Source organism: Geotrypetes seraphini, chromosome 2 (genome assembly GCF_902459505.1).
Source record: "Geotrypetes seraphini chromosome 2, aGeoSer1.1, whole genome shotgun sequence".
Classification (NCBI taxonomy): domain Eukaryota; kingdom Metazoa; phylum Chordata; class Amphibia; order Gymnophiona; family Dermophiidae; genus Geotrypetes; species Geotrypetes seraphini.
This window is the reverse complement of record NC_047085.1, coordinates 517,065,766-517,084,065: the sequence shown is the minus strand read 5'-3', so window position 1 is coordinate 517,084,065 and position 18,300 is coordinate 517,065,766. Positions and strand designations below refer to the sequence as shown.

Here is an 18,300-nt window from a genome sequence, read left to right as displayed (position 1 = left end):
TTAGAATATAAAGATGAATAAAGAGGGTTAATGTTACTTTTGTGAGATTAAAAAAAAATGTAAGAAAATGTGCTTTTTTTGCCCTAACAACAGGTTCTCTGGCCTTCACCCCTAAGATTATATCCCACATTGAACGAGGGGAAGAGCCGTATATCAGGGGTGAACCAGGATCAGAGGAAAGAGAACACGGGAAAAGCAGCTGCTTAGGTGAGTGCAGTAATAACAGGGACTGGGGTAAAACTGCCTTCTCTAGACACCTCTTGTAGGGTAAGTCTCCAGTCATAGTACATGGGCTTTTCGGGCCACTGGGGGTTCTAGCCCTTTATTGGTGAGGATCAGTCATTTGGCCTTAATGCAAAGGCTTAACCTATGGGCCACACAGTGTTAGCACTGGAGAGTTGGAGAGAAGGAAAGATCCAGATTCCTGTGTTTCTATAACTTCACATGTCAGAAACCGTGTTGTGAAGAAGTTAGAAGGAAGGGAAGTTTGTGGTGCCAGATCCTGGGCTGTGTGCAGAAGCCTGGGAAGCAACAGGGAGTCTGCATGTTGTCCAGCTGGCTGCCATAAATGCGAACACCTCAATCTGTCACTTTAACTTGTCATGTAGAGCGTATTCAGTAAGTTAAGCTTGTAACTGCACCCGCCCATGTCCCTCCCTAGTGAACACCTCCTTTGCATTTATGTGCTACTGTGCGTGTACGTTATAGACTACCACTGAACTCTCCTAACACTTAAGGCATGTAAGCACCCACCCACCCACATTACTGCTAGTGCTCTGTACATTTAAGTTTGCAAATGGTACTTAAATGTCGGTGCCCTGGGGAAGGGACTGTTGAGAAGGGGTTGGAGGAGCCCCTTATCTGTAGTGTAATGGGTCCTGAAGGGTTAAGCACAGGAATTTCAGGACCGGCTGTGAGGATATTTATTTATTTTAATTATTTATTTATACAATTTTAAATAAACATACAACATAAAAATGCATTAAGAAATAGAAAGCATATTGCTAATTACAAAAACAAACCACTAGATAATATTTCCCATTTGAAATTCAAGAAGCAAATATATTCATAGCAACTTTCTCTGTAAGTCCTCAATTAAAGATAGGAAGAGGATAAGGAAAAAGAGGCATATCTCAGAAAAAAGAAAAAAAAAACTTAATTAAATCAATAATGACAACGTCTCGCCGCCTAAACTACTACAATCTTCCACTTATTAATAATTATTATAATAATTATACTCTTTCACCCTGACCCGATACCTGTACCTGTATTTTACGCTTATTCTCAAGAAAAGCCTCCAGTTGTTTGGGATCAAAGAAAAGATATCTATTTGACTCATACAATATCAAACATTTACAAGGAAAACGCAAAAAGAAATGAACACCCAGGGCTATCACCTGAGGGCGTAGAGCCAAAAATTGCTTCCTTTTCTCCTGAGTGTCTACACAGACATCAGGGAAAACCCAAATTTTACCTCCCAAAAACAATTTATCAGAGTTACGAAAAAACCCATTCTCATCACCCAGTCCTTATCAGATTCAAAAACAAATGTAACTAGGAGTGTAGCTCTTATACACTCTTCTTCCAAAGATGTTTCTAATAATTGTGTTACATTTAAATTGTCCATCGATAGTTCTCCTTGGGAAGAAGTTTGTCGTTTCTTCCCCGGCATAGAATAGACTCGAGAAAATGGAGGCACAGTTTCCTTTGGAACCCCCAGAACTTCCATCAGATATTTCTTAAGCAGTTCAATGGGGGCTACAGTCCTGGATTGAGGAAAATTGATAAAACGCAGATTCAACCTACGGGTATAATTCTCCATTTTCTCCATTTTATTCCTCAGTCCAGTCATACCTTGTCCATAAATCAAGGTATTAGATTTTAAATCTTTAAGACTTTGTTGAACTTCCTCTACTTTTTTCTCAAGCTCAAAATTCTTTGCCTCCTGGATGACAATACGTGTTTTACAGTCTTGCAAGGAATTGTCCACCAAAAACTTATTTCCAATGAAAATCTTCTCCAAGCGAGCTACAGCGTCCCAGATAGAGTCTAAAGTAACATGGGGAGGTTTAACCAGAGGTGTAATTTGCTGCTCACCAATATCCTGCCGCTGATCAAATTTCTCAGACCTGGAACTCTCTCCGTGTCTCTCCTCTGTACCTCCTACAGCACCTTCAGTAACCAGGTGGAGCTCAGAACTTGCTCCCATATTGTCTCCCAGCAAACTGGTTTCTCCTCTCATGCTCTGGATACCACCCTCCTCCGTTGAATAATCCGCAGCGCCAATCACAGCCTGCGTGCTCAACGCTTGTTCCGGCAGCATCACCATGCCTGGGTCAGAGGGTGGAAGTCGCTCCTCCGGGCTCAGCTTGACATTAAGCTCGGTAAGGCCGCCCCTTTGCCAGCACCCGCTCCGGGGATGTTTGCTGTTCGGACTACGAATCTCTCCATGGTGGAAAGGGGAAGGGGAGAGGACTCGGAGGGCTAAGTCTTTACCTTCCCCTTTCTCTTACCCATGTTAAAGGAATTCAAAACGCTAAACAGTGGAAGTAAAATAAGTTCCAATAGTAGCCTTCCTCAGCGTGGTTACCAGCGAGACGCCATCTTAATTCCTCCCCTCTCCGTAAGGATATTTATTTAATAAATTTCTTACTTGCTATCATCCAACATTTCTGAGCGAGATACAAAATAAAACATGCATAATTAGACACTCACATGTTTCAAAAAGGGTATCTTTAAACAATTTTTATTGTTAGAGCGCAAAGCTCGAGATGGCTGATACAAATGAAAAAGTGCACTCGGCAATATTGGACCAAAAACAAAATGAAGACTGTGGAATACAAAGTTCTTGAGATGTGTTTATTATGAGATAAGGTTCAAAGATTAAATCGAATACATCCCCTGTGAAAGCAGTTGGTGGAGACAGACTCAACACGGTCTTTGTTTCGGCTCTGGCGAGCCTTCCTCAGGGGGTCCAAGTTAATGATCACATAATTAAAATAGTCACATGGATGTATACATACATGAAAGATACAGCTGTAAATTAAGATTCAAGTTTAATAAGTCTTGATATATCATCCATTGAGGGGTCTTTCTGGGTGGTTTACAAAGTACTTTAAACTCAGACTATATGAAAGAAAGTTCATGTGGGGATAGGAAAGAGAATGCATTTTCCAGTGCAATAGGGATGGTATCCTGAACCATAGGATTATCCATCTGTGCTTTGGAGCATACTGCAGAAGATGACAATTGCAGCTTTTGAAGTCCTCCACCTTCTCTATGGTCTCTGCTGCCTCCTTCTGTTCTTCCTTCTGCTGGTGAGGATGAAGGTGTCCCCTTCCCGTGTTTAAAAGCAGACTGAAAACCCACCTTTTTGATATAGCCTTCAATCCTTAACCCTACTCCTCTGCCCTCCAACCCAGCCAGCAGATTAACCGTTCCCCTTAACTGTATCCCTGACATCCTGTTTGTCTATCTTGTAGGTTTAGATTGTAAGCTCTTTGGAACAGGGACTCCTTTGTGACTGTACAGCGCTGCGTGCGTCTGCTAGCGCTATAGAAATAATTCATAGTAGTTGTAGTAGTGTGAAGAGTTTCAGTCTTTGGGAAGCAGAGCTGAAATTGTGATGTCATAATGCTTCATTCCACCAATAAAAGCCAACCTCATCAGTGATGTCACAATGACTTGATTGTCCTGTACTTCCCTCTTCCGCCAACCCTTCCGCCAATCTTCAGCCAGCAGATTAACCATTCCCCTTAAAATATATCCATGACATCCTGTTTGTCTGTCTTGGCTGTTTAGATTGTAAGCTCTTTCAAGCAGGGACTGTTTTCTTCTTCTTGGTGACTGTGCAGCACTGCATGCATCTGGTAGCGCTATAGAAATAATTAATAGTAGTAAATGAAAGACTTGAGTTGTAAAGGAGAAATCTCAGCCAGTTATTTATTTTTAGTTCCACACTTTAAGGCCACTCCCATAAACCATTCTGCCTGGAGCTAGGCATTGCTTCTCTGCTTTGAGCCAAAAAAGCCAATGACTGTTTCAGCATATGCCAACGCCTGGGAGACATTTCAACATTGGTGCAGCAGAGAAAAGATAGAGCTGGGCAAAGCCCCAATCTCGTCGGTACTTGAGTTCTTCCAGGATGGCCTTGACAAGGAATTAGCAGTGGTGTTCCTTAAAGTTCACTTAGCAGGGTTCTTATGATTTTTGGGCTAAGAGAAAAGAGCTTCGCTAGTGGCCCATCCAGATTTAGTAGGTGCCCTGAGGCTAAGGCCACTGAGCCCAGATCCATTTCCATCATAGAATCTTGACATAGAAGGACTCAGAGCCCCTGCAGGAAGCCTTCCTCATGGATCTGTTGGACAAAGCAATCTTCTTGATAGCCCCTCATTAGGTGATAGATCAAGACTTATTAAACTTGAACCCTGATTTTCAACAACATTTATCCAGTCAGTGGATACGGCTGAAATAATGAAGGGTGTAGGAGTTTGAATAGAACTGGGATTTACCAGCAATATGCAGTTTCAGAATTGCAGGCACCTTTCTGCAGAGAGCCGTTCCTCAGGATCACGGAAGCTGGAGTGAGCCTCCTTACCAAAAGTTGTCTTGGCATTTCATCCCACAAGGTCCAAGAAGAAAGACAAGGCCTTAAAGGTTTTAGATGTCTGCAGAGTTCCTCTGTGTTACCTGGAGGTGACTAATGAGTTTAGTCTCTCGGATCATCTTTTCATGTCAACCACATCCAAGGCCACCATCCCCACTTCCAGACCCATTTCCAAGGTCACCATCTCTACATGGATTCAGAAAGAGATATCCTCTGCATGCATTGGTTGTGGCAAATCGCCCATCTTCTGGAAGGTGCGTTTGACAAGAGGATTGGCCTCTTGGGCAGAAGCTTGGGCAATTTCACCAGAGAAGATTTGTAGATCCCTTCATACGTTCACCAGATTCTACAGGGTGGACATTGCAGCACAGGAGGATGCCGCTTTCGGGTCTTCAGTACTTCATGCAGTATCATCTATCCTACCCTAGTGTTTGGGGACTGCTTAGGTATGTCCCTATGGTTATCAGACAGACTGTTGAATTAGGAAGAAACTATATATATGTTTACAAGGGAGTAATGGTTGAGCTCCATCAATGTTCAGGCTGTTTGTTTCTTCCTTATATTTTTTACTTTCATTTTTCCTCTATGAGCTTTGTTAATGTTTTAACTGTATTACTATTTCTTCACTGATTGTTTTATCTTTATCTGTTTTCAGGGAATTCCCTGTATCCTTCCTTCTCGTGTCTTCTTTTGGTACAAACTGAAGGGGGCAGTAGAGACCATGGAGAAGGAGGAGGAGTTGAAAACCAAAGTGTGATTGATATTTTCTATCATATGCTCTGGAGCACAGAGCATGGTTCAACATAACATCCCTATTTCCTAGGTAAGAACCTAATTTTTTTTAGATCACTGATAACCAAGTCTAGTCGCCAAGTAGGTGGCATATAGAGATGTCATTGGTCAAAGGCGTCCTCCAAATAAAATGCCGAGACCTCATTTGAATCTAATGTGTAATTCTTCAATTGAAGAGTTGAGGGACATATGTTCCATTAGTAGGGCCAGTTATGCTGATGATTTGTGACCAAGAGTCATCATAGATGTTGTGGAATGAGAGTATAACAAGTAGATCTGAGTTAGCTGAGCAAAGAGTCCTAAAAAGTTTGTAGGGAATCAGCAGGTACGACCCAGTGAGAGGAACTTGTTTGGGTAGGAGCTTTCTTACCATTATAATAATAATAACTTTATTCTTATATACAGCCAGACCATACCAGATCTAGACAGTTTACAACAAGAGAAACTGAAACAGCGAATTGTACAGAATCATAATAAATTACATAACAAACCCAAATGAACGAAACAGTAAAAAGAGTAAAAAAACTTAGGTTACAAATCTATCAAATGTATGTAGTTTCCCAGCTCTTCCCAAGAACCTTTTTTGAAGATCGTCATAACATTCGCCACCTTCCAGTCCTCTGGAATCTTTCCCGATTTGATCGACAGATTAGCTCAAATGTTTTAACTAATAGCCATAGTCCCTTTCAGTCCCTTGATGACCCTCAGATGGATACCATCCAGTCCCAGGGATTTATCGCTCTTAAGCCTATCAGTCTGCCTGCATGCCTCTTCTAGACTGACCGTTAACCATGTCAGTTTCCCGTTTTCGCTTCCAGCATACAGCTTGATGGGTTTCGGTATGCTGTGTATATTCTCTTCAGTAAATACAGACGCAAAAAATATGTTCAGTCTTTCGAGGATTGCTTTGTCCTCCTTTAGTGCTCCCTTTATTCCTTGGTCATCCAACGGTCCCACTGCTTCCTTCGTGGGTCGTTTCCCCTTAATATATCGAAAGAACGGCTTGAATGGCTATTTTTTCCTCGTAGTCTCTTTTGGCCCCTTTTACCGCCTTATAGCACCTGTGTTGATGTTTTTTTGTGCTTATTCCAGTTTTAGTCAGTTTTTGACCTTTACCATTCTTTAAACAAAGTTTTTTTTTGTCTCTGATCGCTTCCTTTACCTCTATAGTGAGCCACACCGGTTCTTTGTTCTTTTTCCTTTTGGATCCTTTATTGATACGCGGTATATATAGATTTTGCGCCTCGGTGACTGTATCTTTAAAAAGGGACCAAGCTTGCTCTAGCGTTTTTTTAGTGTTCATCCTCTTCTTAATCTTCTTCCCCACCATGCGTCTCATCCCTTCGTAATTCTCTTTTCAGAAGTTCAGTGCCGTGGCTGTCGTTCTGGACCGATGTTTCACCCCTGCATCCAGGTCGAAGCAGATCATATTGTGATCACTGTTTCCCAACGTCCCTTCTACTTCTACACCTTAGAAACATAGAAAAATGACGGCAGAAAAGGGCCAAAGCCCATCAAGTCTGCCCACTCTATTGACCCTTCTCTTTGATTTTGCTCACCACCCCCTGCCCTTACCTCATTAGAGATCCCACATGAATATCCCATTTATTTTTGAAATCTGATACGCTGTTGGCCTCAATCACCTGCCGTGGGAGTTCATTCCAATGATCGACCACCCTCTCAGTGAAGAAATACTTTCTGGAGTCACCATGAAATTTCCCTCCCCTGATTTTCAGCGGATGCCCTCTGGTGGAAGAAGGTCCTATAAGACGGAAGATATCCTCTTCCACCTCGATACGACCCGTGATCAGTGTTCCCTCTAAGCTGCGCTGGCGTGCGCTGGCGCACAAAATATTGCATCGCAGCGCACAAGTTTCACGTCACAGCGCACGGCGTACGGAGATGGCAGGGCGGCGAGAGGAGAATCGGGCGAGTTGGCGCTGGCGCCCGATATTTGTAGCGCACAGCGAAAAAAATTTTGCCCACAACACCCGCCCGCTTAGAGGGAGCACTGCCCGTGATATATTTAAATGTCTCGATCATGTCTCCTCTCTCTCTTCGTTCTTCAAGTGAGTACAGCTGCAATTTATTCAGCCTTACTTCATACGGAAGATCTTTGAGCCCCGAGACCATCCTGGTGGCCATCCGCTGAACTGACTCCATTCTCAGCACATCTTTCCGGTAATGTGGTCTCCAGAATTGAACACAATATTCCAAATGAGGTCTCACCATGGACCTGTACAGTGGCATTATGACCTCTGGCATCCTGCTGATAAAACCTCTACGGATACAACCCATCATTTGCCTTGCCTTAGAGGAAGCTTTTTCCACCTGATTGGCAGTTTTCATGTCATCACTAATGATTACTCCTAAATCCCGTTCTTCCGTGGTCCTAACTAAGGTCTCACCATTTAACGTGTAAGTCCTGCACAGATTTCTTTTACCCAGGTGCATCACTTTGCATTTTTTAGCATTGAAGTTAAGCTGCCAAGTCGATGACCATTGTTCTAATAGTAGTAGGTCCTGTGTCATATTGTCAGGCATAGTGCTTTTACCTACTATGTTGCACAGTTTGGCGTCGTCGGCGAACAATGATATTTTTCCTCTGATCCCTTGGGTCATATCACTTATGAATATGTTGAATAGGATTGGACCCAAGACCGAGCCCTGTGGTACTCCACTGGTCACATTCGATGTTTTGGATGGGTTACCATTTACCATCACTCTCTGAAGTCTACCGCTCAGCCAATCCTTAACCCATGCAGCTAGTGTTTCCCCTAATCCCAGCGATTTCAACTTGTTCAATAACCTACGGTGTGGGACGCTGTCAAAAGCTTTGCTGAAGTCCAAATACACTATGTCCAGGGACTCCCCGGCATCCAGTTGTCTTGTTACCCAGTCGAAGAAGCTAATCAGATTTGATTGGCAGGACCTGCCTTTGGTAAATCCATGTTGATGTGGATCACGTAGATCTTCTTCATCCAGGATTGTATCAAGTTTCTGTTTGATCCATTTAGAATTAAGTCCAGAATTGAGATTCCTCTTGTATTTTCCTTGACAAGTTGTTCCAGGAAGCAATCGCCTACAGCATCCAGGAACTTGGTCTCTCTAGCACATCCGGAGGTGCCTAGGTTCCAGTCTATCCCCGGATAGTTGAAGTCACCCATGATAACTGCGTTGCCTCTCTTGCAGTTGCATTTAATCTCATCCGTCATATCCATCAATTTTCTCAGATTGCCCTGGGGATCAGTATTAGATGCCAATCCTCGTTTCCGGTCTATTTGTTCCCAGAATTTTGTCCCATAGAGACTCTAACTTAACCGTCTGTTGTGGCATGTTCTCTCCAGTAGATTCCATTCCCTGTTTCATGTATATGGAAATGCCTACTCCTTTTTGAGTCACTCTGTCTCTGCAGTATAGTTTGTATCCCGGTAGCATCGAGTCCCAGTCATTTTCCTCAATCCACCATATTTCCGTGATGCCGATGATGTCAACTTTATCCTTTTGTGCCACAGCTTCTAATTCACCCATCTTATTTCTAAGGCTCCTTGCATTCGTATACAGCATTTATAGACAGACTTTTGATCCCATATGACCCTCCGAGAGCTTTAAGATCTATGGTCAAATATATTTTATTGAGCAATCAAGAAAACAGCAAGGTAACACAAAAGTACAAAACCAGCTCAAAAGTTTGAAATATCCCCCCAAAAGACCTCCCCCCCAAACCCCATTCAAAACACCCCCCCCCCCACACCCACACACCCACCCCTGGGTCCTCCTTCCAAACACAAATGAACAAAGAATCAGAATAGCAAACTATACAGGAAAAGTCACAAAAGATAAGTACAAACAAAAGCTTCAATTAAGTATCCGGCTACAAGCCAGAGGGGTCAAAGTAGTCCAAAAAGGTTCCCAAGTGGTCTGGAAAAGACGACCCTGACAAGAAGACAAATCAGTCACATCCCTGCGCTCCCACATCAAGAGAGCAATCATGCGGCTCCTCCAAAGGGAATAGTCCGGAGCCTCAGCTTCAAGCCATTTCAGCAGGATGCATTTCAGAGTAATCAAAATAGACCACTTGAGAAAAGCTGCAACTCCTTTGGAACGTGGAAAGTAGTGAGGAATAGCCCCAAACAAGAGCAAGGGGGAACTACGAATAGTGACATGCCAAAGAGTCTCCACAAAAGTAAATATAGCAGTCCAAAAAAGCTGTACCTGAGGACAAGTCCAAAACATGCGGCCTAAGCTGGCTTCCGGAGCCTGACAACGAAGGCAGGCTGCGTGAAGACGGAAGTGAGCCAAATAAGCCCTTTTAGGAGAAATATATAAACAAAAAATCAATTTAAAATGTTGCTCCCAAAAGGTAGTGTATTTACGATAAGCAGGCAGTCGACGGACAGCCTGAAGGAGTATATCAGAAGGCAAATCAACAGCAAGATCACCTGACCAAGCATCTCGCAGCCGAGAGTGGTCAAACAAAGGGCATTCATCTTTCAAGTGGCGGTGATGAAACGTGAGAGGGACCGGTTGTTGAGAACCAAGGGTAAAGGCCGTAGACAAAGTCTCATGACAGGCGGCCTGCAAGGAGCTAGAAGGTAAGGAAGAAATGTAATGATGGATTTGCAGGTAAGCAAAATAGTCAGTAGGAGGGAGACCAAATTCTGTTTGCAACTGAGCAAAAGATTTAGGGGTGCCTTCGTCAGTAACCAAGTGAAATAGATATTGAATGCCCTTTGTTTCCCACCGAGCAAAACTCGGCCCATCAATCCCAGGTAAGAAAGAACCATTAAAACGAATAGGCAGGAAGGGAGAGACAGAGGGAGAAAGAGTGTGAAATTTGCAGACCCAACGCCAAACCTTCCGCAAGGGTCTATGTAAGGCTTTCATAGAAAGAGACTCAGGCTCAAGAGAAGGGATAGAGTGAAGATAGGCACTAAAATGGGTAGATCGAAAACAGGAAAGTTCCAGAGAGGAGTTAGTAAACGCCGAAGTACCCCTAAGGAGATCATTAATATGCCTCATTCCACAACCAACGGTCAAATATCGGAGATTCAATAAGCCCAAGCCACCTCTGTACCAAAGAGTCGCCGCCCGCCTATAAGGCAAATGAGGTCGTTTACCAGCCCAAAGAAATTTCTGGACCAGTCGCTTCAACCTGCGCTCATCACGAAATGTCAAATAAAGGGGAAGGACCTGAAAAACATAAAGCCAACAGGGGACCAGAAGCATGTTATACAGGTGCACACGACCCAAAAGTGAGAAAGGAAGAGTCTCCCAAAGGTGCAACCTATTCTGTAAAGCCTGAAACAACGGTGTTACATTTAGCCGATACAAACTAGATAAGTCCAGCGGAATGGTAACCCCCAGGTACCGCAAAGTAGAATCAGCCCAACGAAGAGGGAAAACACCCCTCCACGAAGTTCGTAAATCTGGTGGAAAAGGTAAAGCCAAAGATTTATCTAATTTGAGAGACAGCCCCGAATAGAAACCAAATTCAGAGATGAGTTCCAGAGCTGCAGGGAGAGAAACGTCAGGTCGGGTAAGAATCAAAAACATGTCATCCGCGTACGCCAGAGTCTTAAGTTCAAAATCACCAACAGAGAGACCTCTGATCTCCTCGAACCCCCGAAGCGTACATAACAAAGGTTCCAAAGAAAGCAAGAACAGAAGAGGGGAAAGAGGGCAACTCTGTCAGGTACCACGAAGAATAGGAAAAGAGTCAGAACGAGTCCCATTAACAAGCAAGGAAGCCAAGGGATTGGAATAGAGGGAACGCACGGCATCTAGAAAGAACCCCCCGAGCCCCACATACTCCAAGGTACGAAACAAGAAGGACCAGTGAATGCTATCAAATGCCTTAGAAGCATCCAGGCTAACAAACAGGGTCGGAATTTGGCAAGATTGACACTGAGCAAGAGCAAAAAGTACCTTGCGGACATTATGTACAGACTGGCGGCCCCGAACAAAACCTACTTGAACCTTATGGATAAGCTGTGGTAAATGAGGAGCAAGACGATCAGCCAACATACGAGCGAAGAGTTTGAGGTCCACATTGATCAATGAAATGGGGCGATAAGATTCCGGCAAATCAGCAGCCTTACCGGGCTTCAAGAGTAAGGTAATAAGGGCCTCGTTCGCAAAACGCGGAAAAGAACCACGGACAGTAGCTGCATCAAAATACGCCAATAAAGGTCCATAAATAGTAGGAGAAAGGATCCGATAGAAGTCACCCGAGAACCCATCCGGGCCCGGAGCCTGGTCAGAGTGGAGCAATTTAATAGCAGACTCCAATTCAACCGCCCGAAATGGACTATTTAGAGAGGAAATCGCATCCGCTGACAAACGAGGTAGCCCAGAAGAGTGAAGATAGTCCGACATCATTTTCAAAGAAGCGTCATCCGGAGCGTCATATAATCGCCGAAAAAAATCAAATAAGACCCCGGAGATCTCAGAAGTCTGGGACACAACCCCACCACCCCGGGTCCGCAGGGATAAAATTGGCTTCCTGCCAGTCGTAGCGTTAACCAAACGAGCCATAAGGCGGCCGGGTTTGTTACCGTAACGAAGAAAGCGATGTTGATAAAAGGCTTTGCATTTTTGGGAACGAGAATGGAGAAGGGAGTTCAGGGCCACCTGAGTAGACAGATAACAATCTTGAGTCTCCGGAGAAGGGTGGAGAGAAAAGGACCGCTTTGCCAGATGTAAGGCCCGTTCCAGAGTAACGATCCCCTGGTTAATACGCCTGTGACGAGCACACAGAAAGGAAATAATATGACCTTGAATCACCGTCTTCCCAGCCTCCCAAAACAAGATAGGATCATCCATGTGAGAAGCATTATTTGTAGAATAGTCCTCCCATTGGGTCTGCAAAAAGGCACGAAATTCCGCATCCTGAGCAAGATAGAAGGGAAACCGCCAGGACGACGCGCGGAGGTACGTAGAATCCAAGGAAATATCAACCCAAATCGGGGCATGATCCGATATAGACAGAGGTCCAAGCTCAGACGAGTGAACGGAGGGAAACAGAGAGGAAGACAAGAAAATATAGTTCAAACGGGACCAGGTACCATGGGCCCGAGAGAGATGGGTATAGTCACGAACTTCAGGGTGTAAAAGACGCCACGGGTCCACAACGGAAAGAGAGTCACAAAAATCGGAGAGGAGATGACTCTTAGAACCTAAAGAGGAAGCAGGAGAGCCGGACTTATCCTGAGCAGGATGCATAACCAAATTAAAATCTCCCAAAAGAAATAGAGGATCATCAGGAAAACGAGAGCGAAGGTGAAGCAACCGTTGTAAGAAGGCCGATTCTCCAGACTTAGGGCCATAAACCACTAGAAAAAGAGAGGAGTGACCACCCAAAGTAAGGCGAAGAAGCAAGAATCGACCGTCAGACGCCTTATCAAGGACTTGGACGCCAATAGGCGATGACTTGCGGACCAACACAGCTATGCCCCCATGACAGCCCGAAGAGGAAGCAAAATACACCTCCCCCACCCAGGAATGACGTAACTTAAGATGTTCTGCATCAGTCAATCTAGTTTCCTGTAGACAAGCAATATCAGACCGGTATCGTTGTAGGGCATCAAGTATCTTGGACCTCTTGACAGGCGACGTGATCCCCCCAACATTCCAAGAGGCAATTCTAAAAGGGGTACTCATAGCAGAAAAGCAGGAAAGAAGCAGTGCCAGAGCAGGAAAAGCAGGTGAAAACTACCCCAAGGGCCCAGCCTCCCCCAAAGCAGTAGGAATCGCCAGATAATCGTAACAATGAAACATACCAAACTTATTAAGCAAATATACAGAAGGAGGACCCCCCACCCCCAGAAACCCACCCCACCAACTCCCAACCCACCCACCCCAACCCACCCCTTACCCAAACCCCCCCACCCCCCCTTCCCAAGCCCCCCAAAATCCCCAATAATCCCCCCACAAGAACACATCCAATCAACCGACGTGGAGTGAGAGGGGAGTCACAAAAGATGTTAACAGGGCCCCTGGTCCCCCCTCCCACCCCATGAAGTAGTATAAAGCAAACATCCCTCGTACATACAGGCAGAAACCCAGCAGGACAGCCAAAGCAATACTCTGAGTCCCCACACTCCCCCCCATCAATCACACTCATTCCGAAAATCAATCAAGCTATACCAGCCCCAAATTGAGGACTCAAAACCAACGCACAACACTGGACTCACACAGGAAGAAGTACCCCAGGCAAACCCCAACCAAAAACAACCCCCCCCCCATTCAAGTCACAAACATCCAAAACAAGTAGCAGGAGCCTCCAAGGGTCAGGACACCCAAACAAGGCATTAGAGACTCACGAGTCCGGGGAGCATTGCAAAGGAGGCAACGCAGACACCACACCTCCACCCCTCAACAACAGAAAAGAAAATAATAGGGATAAGGCACACAAACAGGGTGCAAGCAGCAAACAACCTGCATAATAACAGGAGGTGGTGTTGAGAGTCCAAAATACAGTGCCAACCAAACCACCCCCAGCAAACCCCGAGCTTGTCACAAACCCCTCAAGGGAGTCCACTGGAGGTAAACTGTGCAAAGGAGGTATACAAAGTCCTCAGGCTGACCCAAGGGATCCAGAAACATCCTGCCCAGGTCAGGTCAGCAACCAAGGTGGTCAAGATCACAGAGTCACAGGCCCTCCACTCAAGACCTCCATGGAGGAAAAGATGGAACAGGAGAGTTGGAGGCCAGACCACAGGCAAACTCCCATGAGGGCCCATCCAGGAGACGATTTCTCACAAAACCACAGGAAAAGAACTAGAGCAACTGAAAACCACCACCAGGACTCCAAGATCCTTAAGGGGCTGATGAAGGACCAGATTCCCCGGATAGGGAATCCAGGTAGGCTTGTGCCTCCTCTGCCGTGGTGTAGCTCTTCCAGCCGGCATCCGTCCAAATCCGGAGTAGTGCAGGATAGGCGAGTTGGAACCGATGCTTACGGTCAAATAGGGCTGAACAGACCCTTGAAAAGCGACGGCGCCGCTCCTGCAACGTTGGGGAATAGTCCTAAAATAAGCGGACTGGAGCCCCTTCATAGGTAAGCAGGTTTCTCTTCTTCCTGTAGTGGCGCATCAATTCAGCTTTATGCGCCGAGTTCAAGACCTTAAATATAGTCACCCGTGCCCAGGTATGATCCTCGGACCGCCGACCCAGGTGGTGGGCGCGCTCCAATCATATAGGCCCCATCCCAGCAGGAAGTGGCAACGTAGTCTGAAGCCAAGACTCCAAGGTGAGCAGCAAGTTGGAGTCAGAAACTGTCTCCGGGAGCCCGATGAGACGTAAGTTGTTGCGCCTCGAGCGATTTTCTAAGTCTTCAATCTTTTCCTCCTGGTGTCGGAGCAAACGCTGCAAGGAGGAGAGTTCTGCTGCAGAAGCTGTATTCGCGTCCTCCACATGGGAGACACGAGTCTCCAACTCCCCGGTGCGACGGGTGGTATCAGTTATTGTAGACTCCAGGGAGGCGAGTTGGGAAGAGAGCTGATCAAATCGGAAGCGCGGAACCAGGCTCTGCTGCCGCCGCCATCTTAGAATCGGCCTGCGAGGCTCTCCCCTCCCTGTCCTTAGCAACGCGGCTAGATTTGCCGCTCATAGTGGGGCTGCCCGACAGCAAGTAACGGTCCATGCACCGGAGAGGTAAGAAGATACTGCAAAGGAGGCTAAATCTAGACTCTGGGAGGTGCGGGGGGACCTAGAGCCCCGGAGCTCGAGCTAAACACGTCGTGCTCGGCTCAGTCCATCACGTGACCACCAGCTTTAAGATCTATTTCACAATATAATCTTAACATCCCATCTTTAAAAATAATTGGTACTCGTCATACCTCAATCTTTTCTGTGACAGCCCCTATGATTTGGAATACTCTTCCTTTACACTTAAAAATGGAAAAAAACTTACCAAAATTTAAAAGCAATTTAAAATGCTTTCTTTTTAAAGATGCTTTTAGTTGATCAACTGTGTTTTAGTAATTAATTTAATCTTGTTTCTTACATTTATTTTCCCAATTCCCTTTTGTGTTTACCGAAAATGTTTCTTACATTTTCTATACCGATTGTATTTCTCCCCCCCTTCCTATTTGTGTCCAGGGGCTTTACGGTCCTTTTTACCTAGTACGTATTTGTTGTCGGTCAGGTAGTTTTTTTTATTATTATTCAATTAATAGTAGATTTGTTATCACGGTAATGTAAGTTTTATTTGTTAAATTTTTGTTTAAATGTTAATTTTTATATTTTGTAAAACGCTTTGTAGTTTCGAATAAGCGTTCAATCAAAAACCTGAATAAACATAAACATACACTTTAGTTTTCAGTTTGTTCCCTTCTTGCATATCCTTCCCTCTTGTGTCCCTTTTGGTCTGTTTTGCCTGCGATCTGGTTTGTCTTCCTGTACAGTATCTTCCAGGTATACCGGTTCCCGAACCATCGACACTCTCTTGGTTGACTGTCGGCTTTCCCCTTCTTCCTAGTTTAAAAGCTTCTCGATTTCTCTCTTGATGTTGCTTGCATGAAGCCTCGTTCCGCTAAGGTGGAGTCCGTCCTTCCTGAAAAGCTTGCTCTTCCCCCAGAACGTTGTCCAGTTACGCACGAAGTGAACTCCTTCTTCCTCACACCAGCGCCGCATCCACGCATTGACTGCTTGATTTAAAATAGATACAGGCAAATTTGAACAGGACTCTAGCTTCCATTGGTAACCAGTGTAGTTATGAACAGACACAGCAGGTTGTCTGACAACAGTCATATGTGTCCGTACTCCATTCATGGGGCTGTTCTTGTGAGTCAGAGTGGAGACAAACCTGACTCAACATTGACCATGTTTCAATAGGACTTTGGATCAGGGGTCATTACTTCATGGTTGTAGAAGAAATTCCCTAGTAAGTCCAGATTATAATATATTCTCACTCTTCAGAGCTCTTCCCTCTAGTTCTATAAAGTCTGCCAAACATTAAATGCTACTTTGAGGGTCATGTGATGCTGTGCTAGAGAGCAGACGTGTGTGCCTCGAGCTCCTGAACCCCTCTCTCTCTATCAGCACTTTACCTGCTTGAATTCAGGGAAACCTTTGCTGTGCTTGCTACCTTGGGAAAGTGCCCCACTGATTTTCCTGTCTGCCCTGTGGTTATAATAATAATAATAATAATAATTTTATTTCTTATATACCGCCAAAGCCATAGTAGTTCGAGGCGGTTTACAACGAAGAAGGGCTGGACAATCAGCAAAAATGGTACAATCAGAGAAAATAGGTGACAGAGAAAAATGGTAAAAACAGAGAAAAATAGGAACAATCAACGAACAGTTGGCTTCCAGATCCTTGAGAAAGGAGAAGAACAAGATGAAGCCTGCAGAGCCTAAAATGACGGATGGAGATGGCCTGGATGGCCCTACGGTGAGCTCTATCTGGTTACAGAGGTGGTCACAGAGGTGAAGGAAGCGATCAAATTTTCTTCTTTGGACCAGCGGCTCAAACTATTACAGACAAACTCGATGTCATGGACGGATATCTTGAAATCTCTAAAGAGAGAGTTTACGGCGTATTGCTAGCGCATGTCGGCGCTGGAGGATAACATGACCCAAGTGACCACACAGGCCGAGATGCAGACCCAGCTCAGCACCCTTGAGGACAAAATAAACGACATAGAAAACTGGTCCCGACGTGGCAATCTCCGGCTGCTGGGCTTGCCAGAGACTATTTTGGAAGCCAAGCTTCGCGAGTTCTTGGAGCGCTGGTTGGTGGGTGTTTTAGATCTGCATTCTGAGGCGGGCCCTGTGCGAATTGAACACCGTGCACACTGGCTTGGCCCTAAACACTCTCCGGAGGGCAAACCGTGAGTAGTCACACTGAAGCTTTTAAACTACGTCTATGAGATGGAAATTTTGAGAGCGATCCGGCTGAAGGGGCCCCTCAAATATGAGACCATAACTGTTTTGTGCTTCCAGGACTACTCTCCTGGGGTCTCTGTCCCCGTCGGGCCTACGCTGCTCTCTGTGCGGACCTTCATTGCAAACATGTCCAATTTGCCTTATTATATCCCGCCAAACTGAAGATCTTCTACAAAGGCAAACTAATTTTTTTGACAAATTAGCAGATGCCACTCGCTTTGTGGCAGAGATGGCTGTTCCCTCTACCAGCACTGCCACCTAGTCTTTGCCCCGGCCTTGCCGTTTGGTTGTGTCTCTCCTTTTGGGTCCATCCTGGGATTTTGGCTCAGCGGTTTCTGCATGCTTTTTCAATTTCTTCGCAGTGGCTGAACCTGTCGCGCCTTTGGATTACCTTGCTGCCTGGCTGATGGAATTTTAGACCCTCTGTTCCAGACCCTCTGCTGGACTCTTGTGATTACTCCCTGGCATGGGGGAGTGATGCGGTGGCTCCCACCTAGATTCCTTCGTTTTATCCTGTGCAGTGGTCGAGCCTGCCTCTCTGCGTAGCTGGGTTTTCAGACGCTTCCTGGAGCCTGCTTTCTACACTGGGATTTTGATGCTCTGCAGGTTACCGCATTCGTAACACCCTATTTCAGCTATACCTGGACAGGGTTTTTGGACGCTCAAGGGTTCTCCACCATGTGTTGGACCATGTTTATGAGTATTTTTTAGGCTGTGTCTATGATGGGGTTGGGTTCAGAGTTCTCTTGGGTATGCGGGGGGGTTGAGTGTTAATATGTTTTTTCCTGTGGAAATGGTTATGGCTGTGTTGCTGAGTGGTGGTTGTAGTTTTTGTTTATATTTCTGTCTTAGTTTAAGTTTGTGGAGAGAGTGCTTGTGCTGGGGGATTTTATAAGTTGGTGGGGTTTTCTGATGTTCCTCAGGAGGTTAGTGGGAGGCCTTGGGTTCTTCTTCACCCAGAGAGTGGTGGAAAACTGGAATGCTCTTCCAGAGGTTGCTGTAGGGGAA

The 18,300-nt window shown here is 45.3% G+C and overlaps 1 protein-coding gene across 1 annotated transcript in view; it reads left to right on the top strand.

Annotated features, from left to right (window-relative positions):
- The window catches only part of LOC117355018 (oocyte zinc finger protein XlCOF6-like), an 87,932-nt gene that overhangs the window by 1,325 nt on the left and 68,307 nt on the right, over positions 1 to 18,300 (top strand). The window contains exon 3 of the mRNA XM_033932965.1: positions 94 to 207. Coding sequence (XP_033788856.1) covers positions 94 to 207 — 114 coding nt within the window. The remainder of the gene's footprint in view (positions 1 to 93; positions 208 to 18,300) is intronic.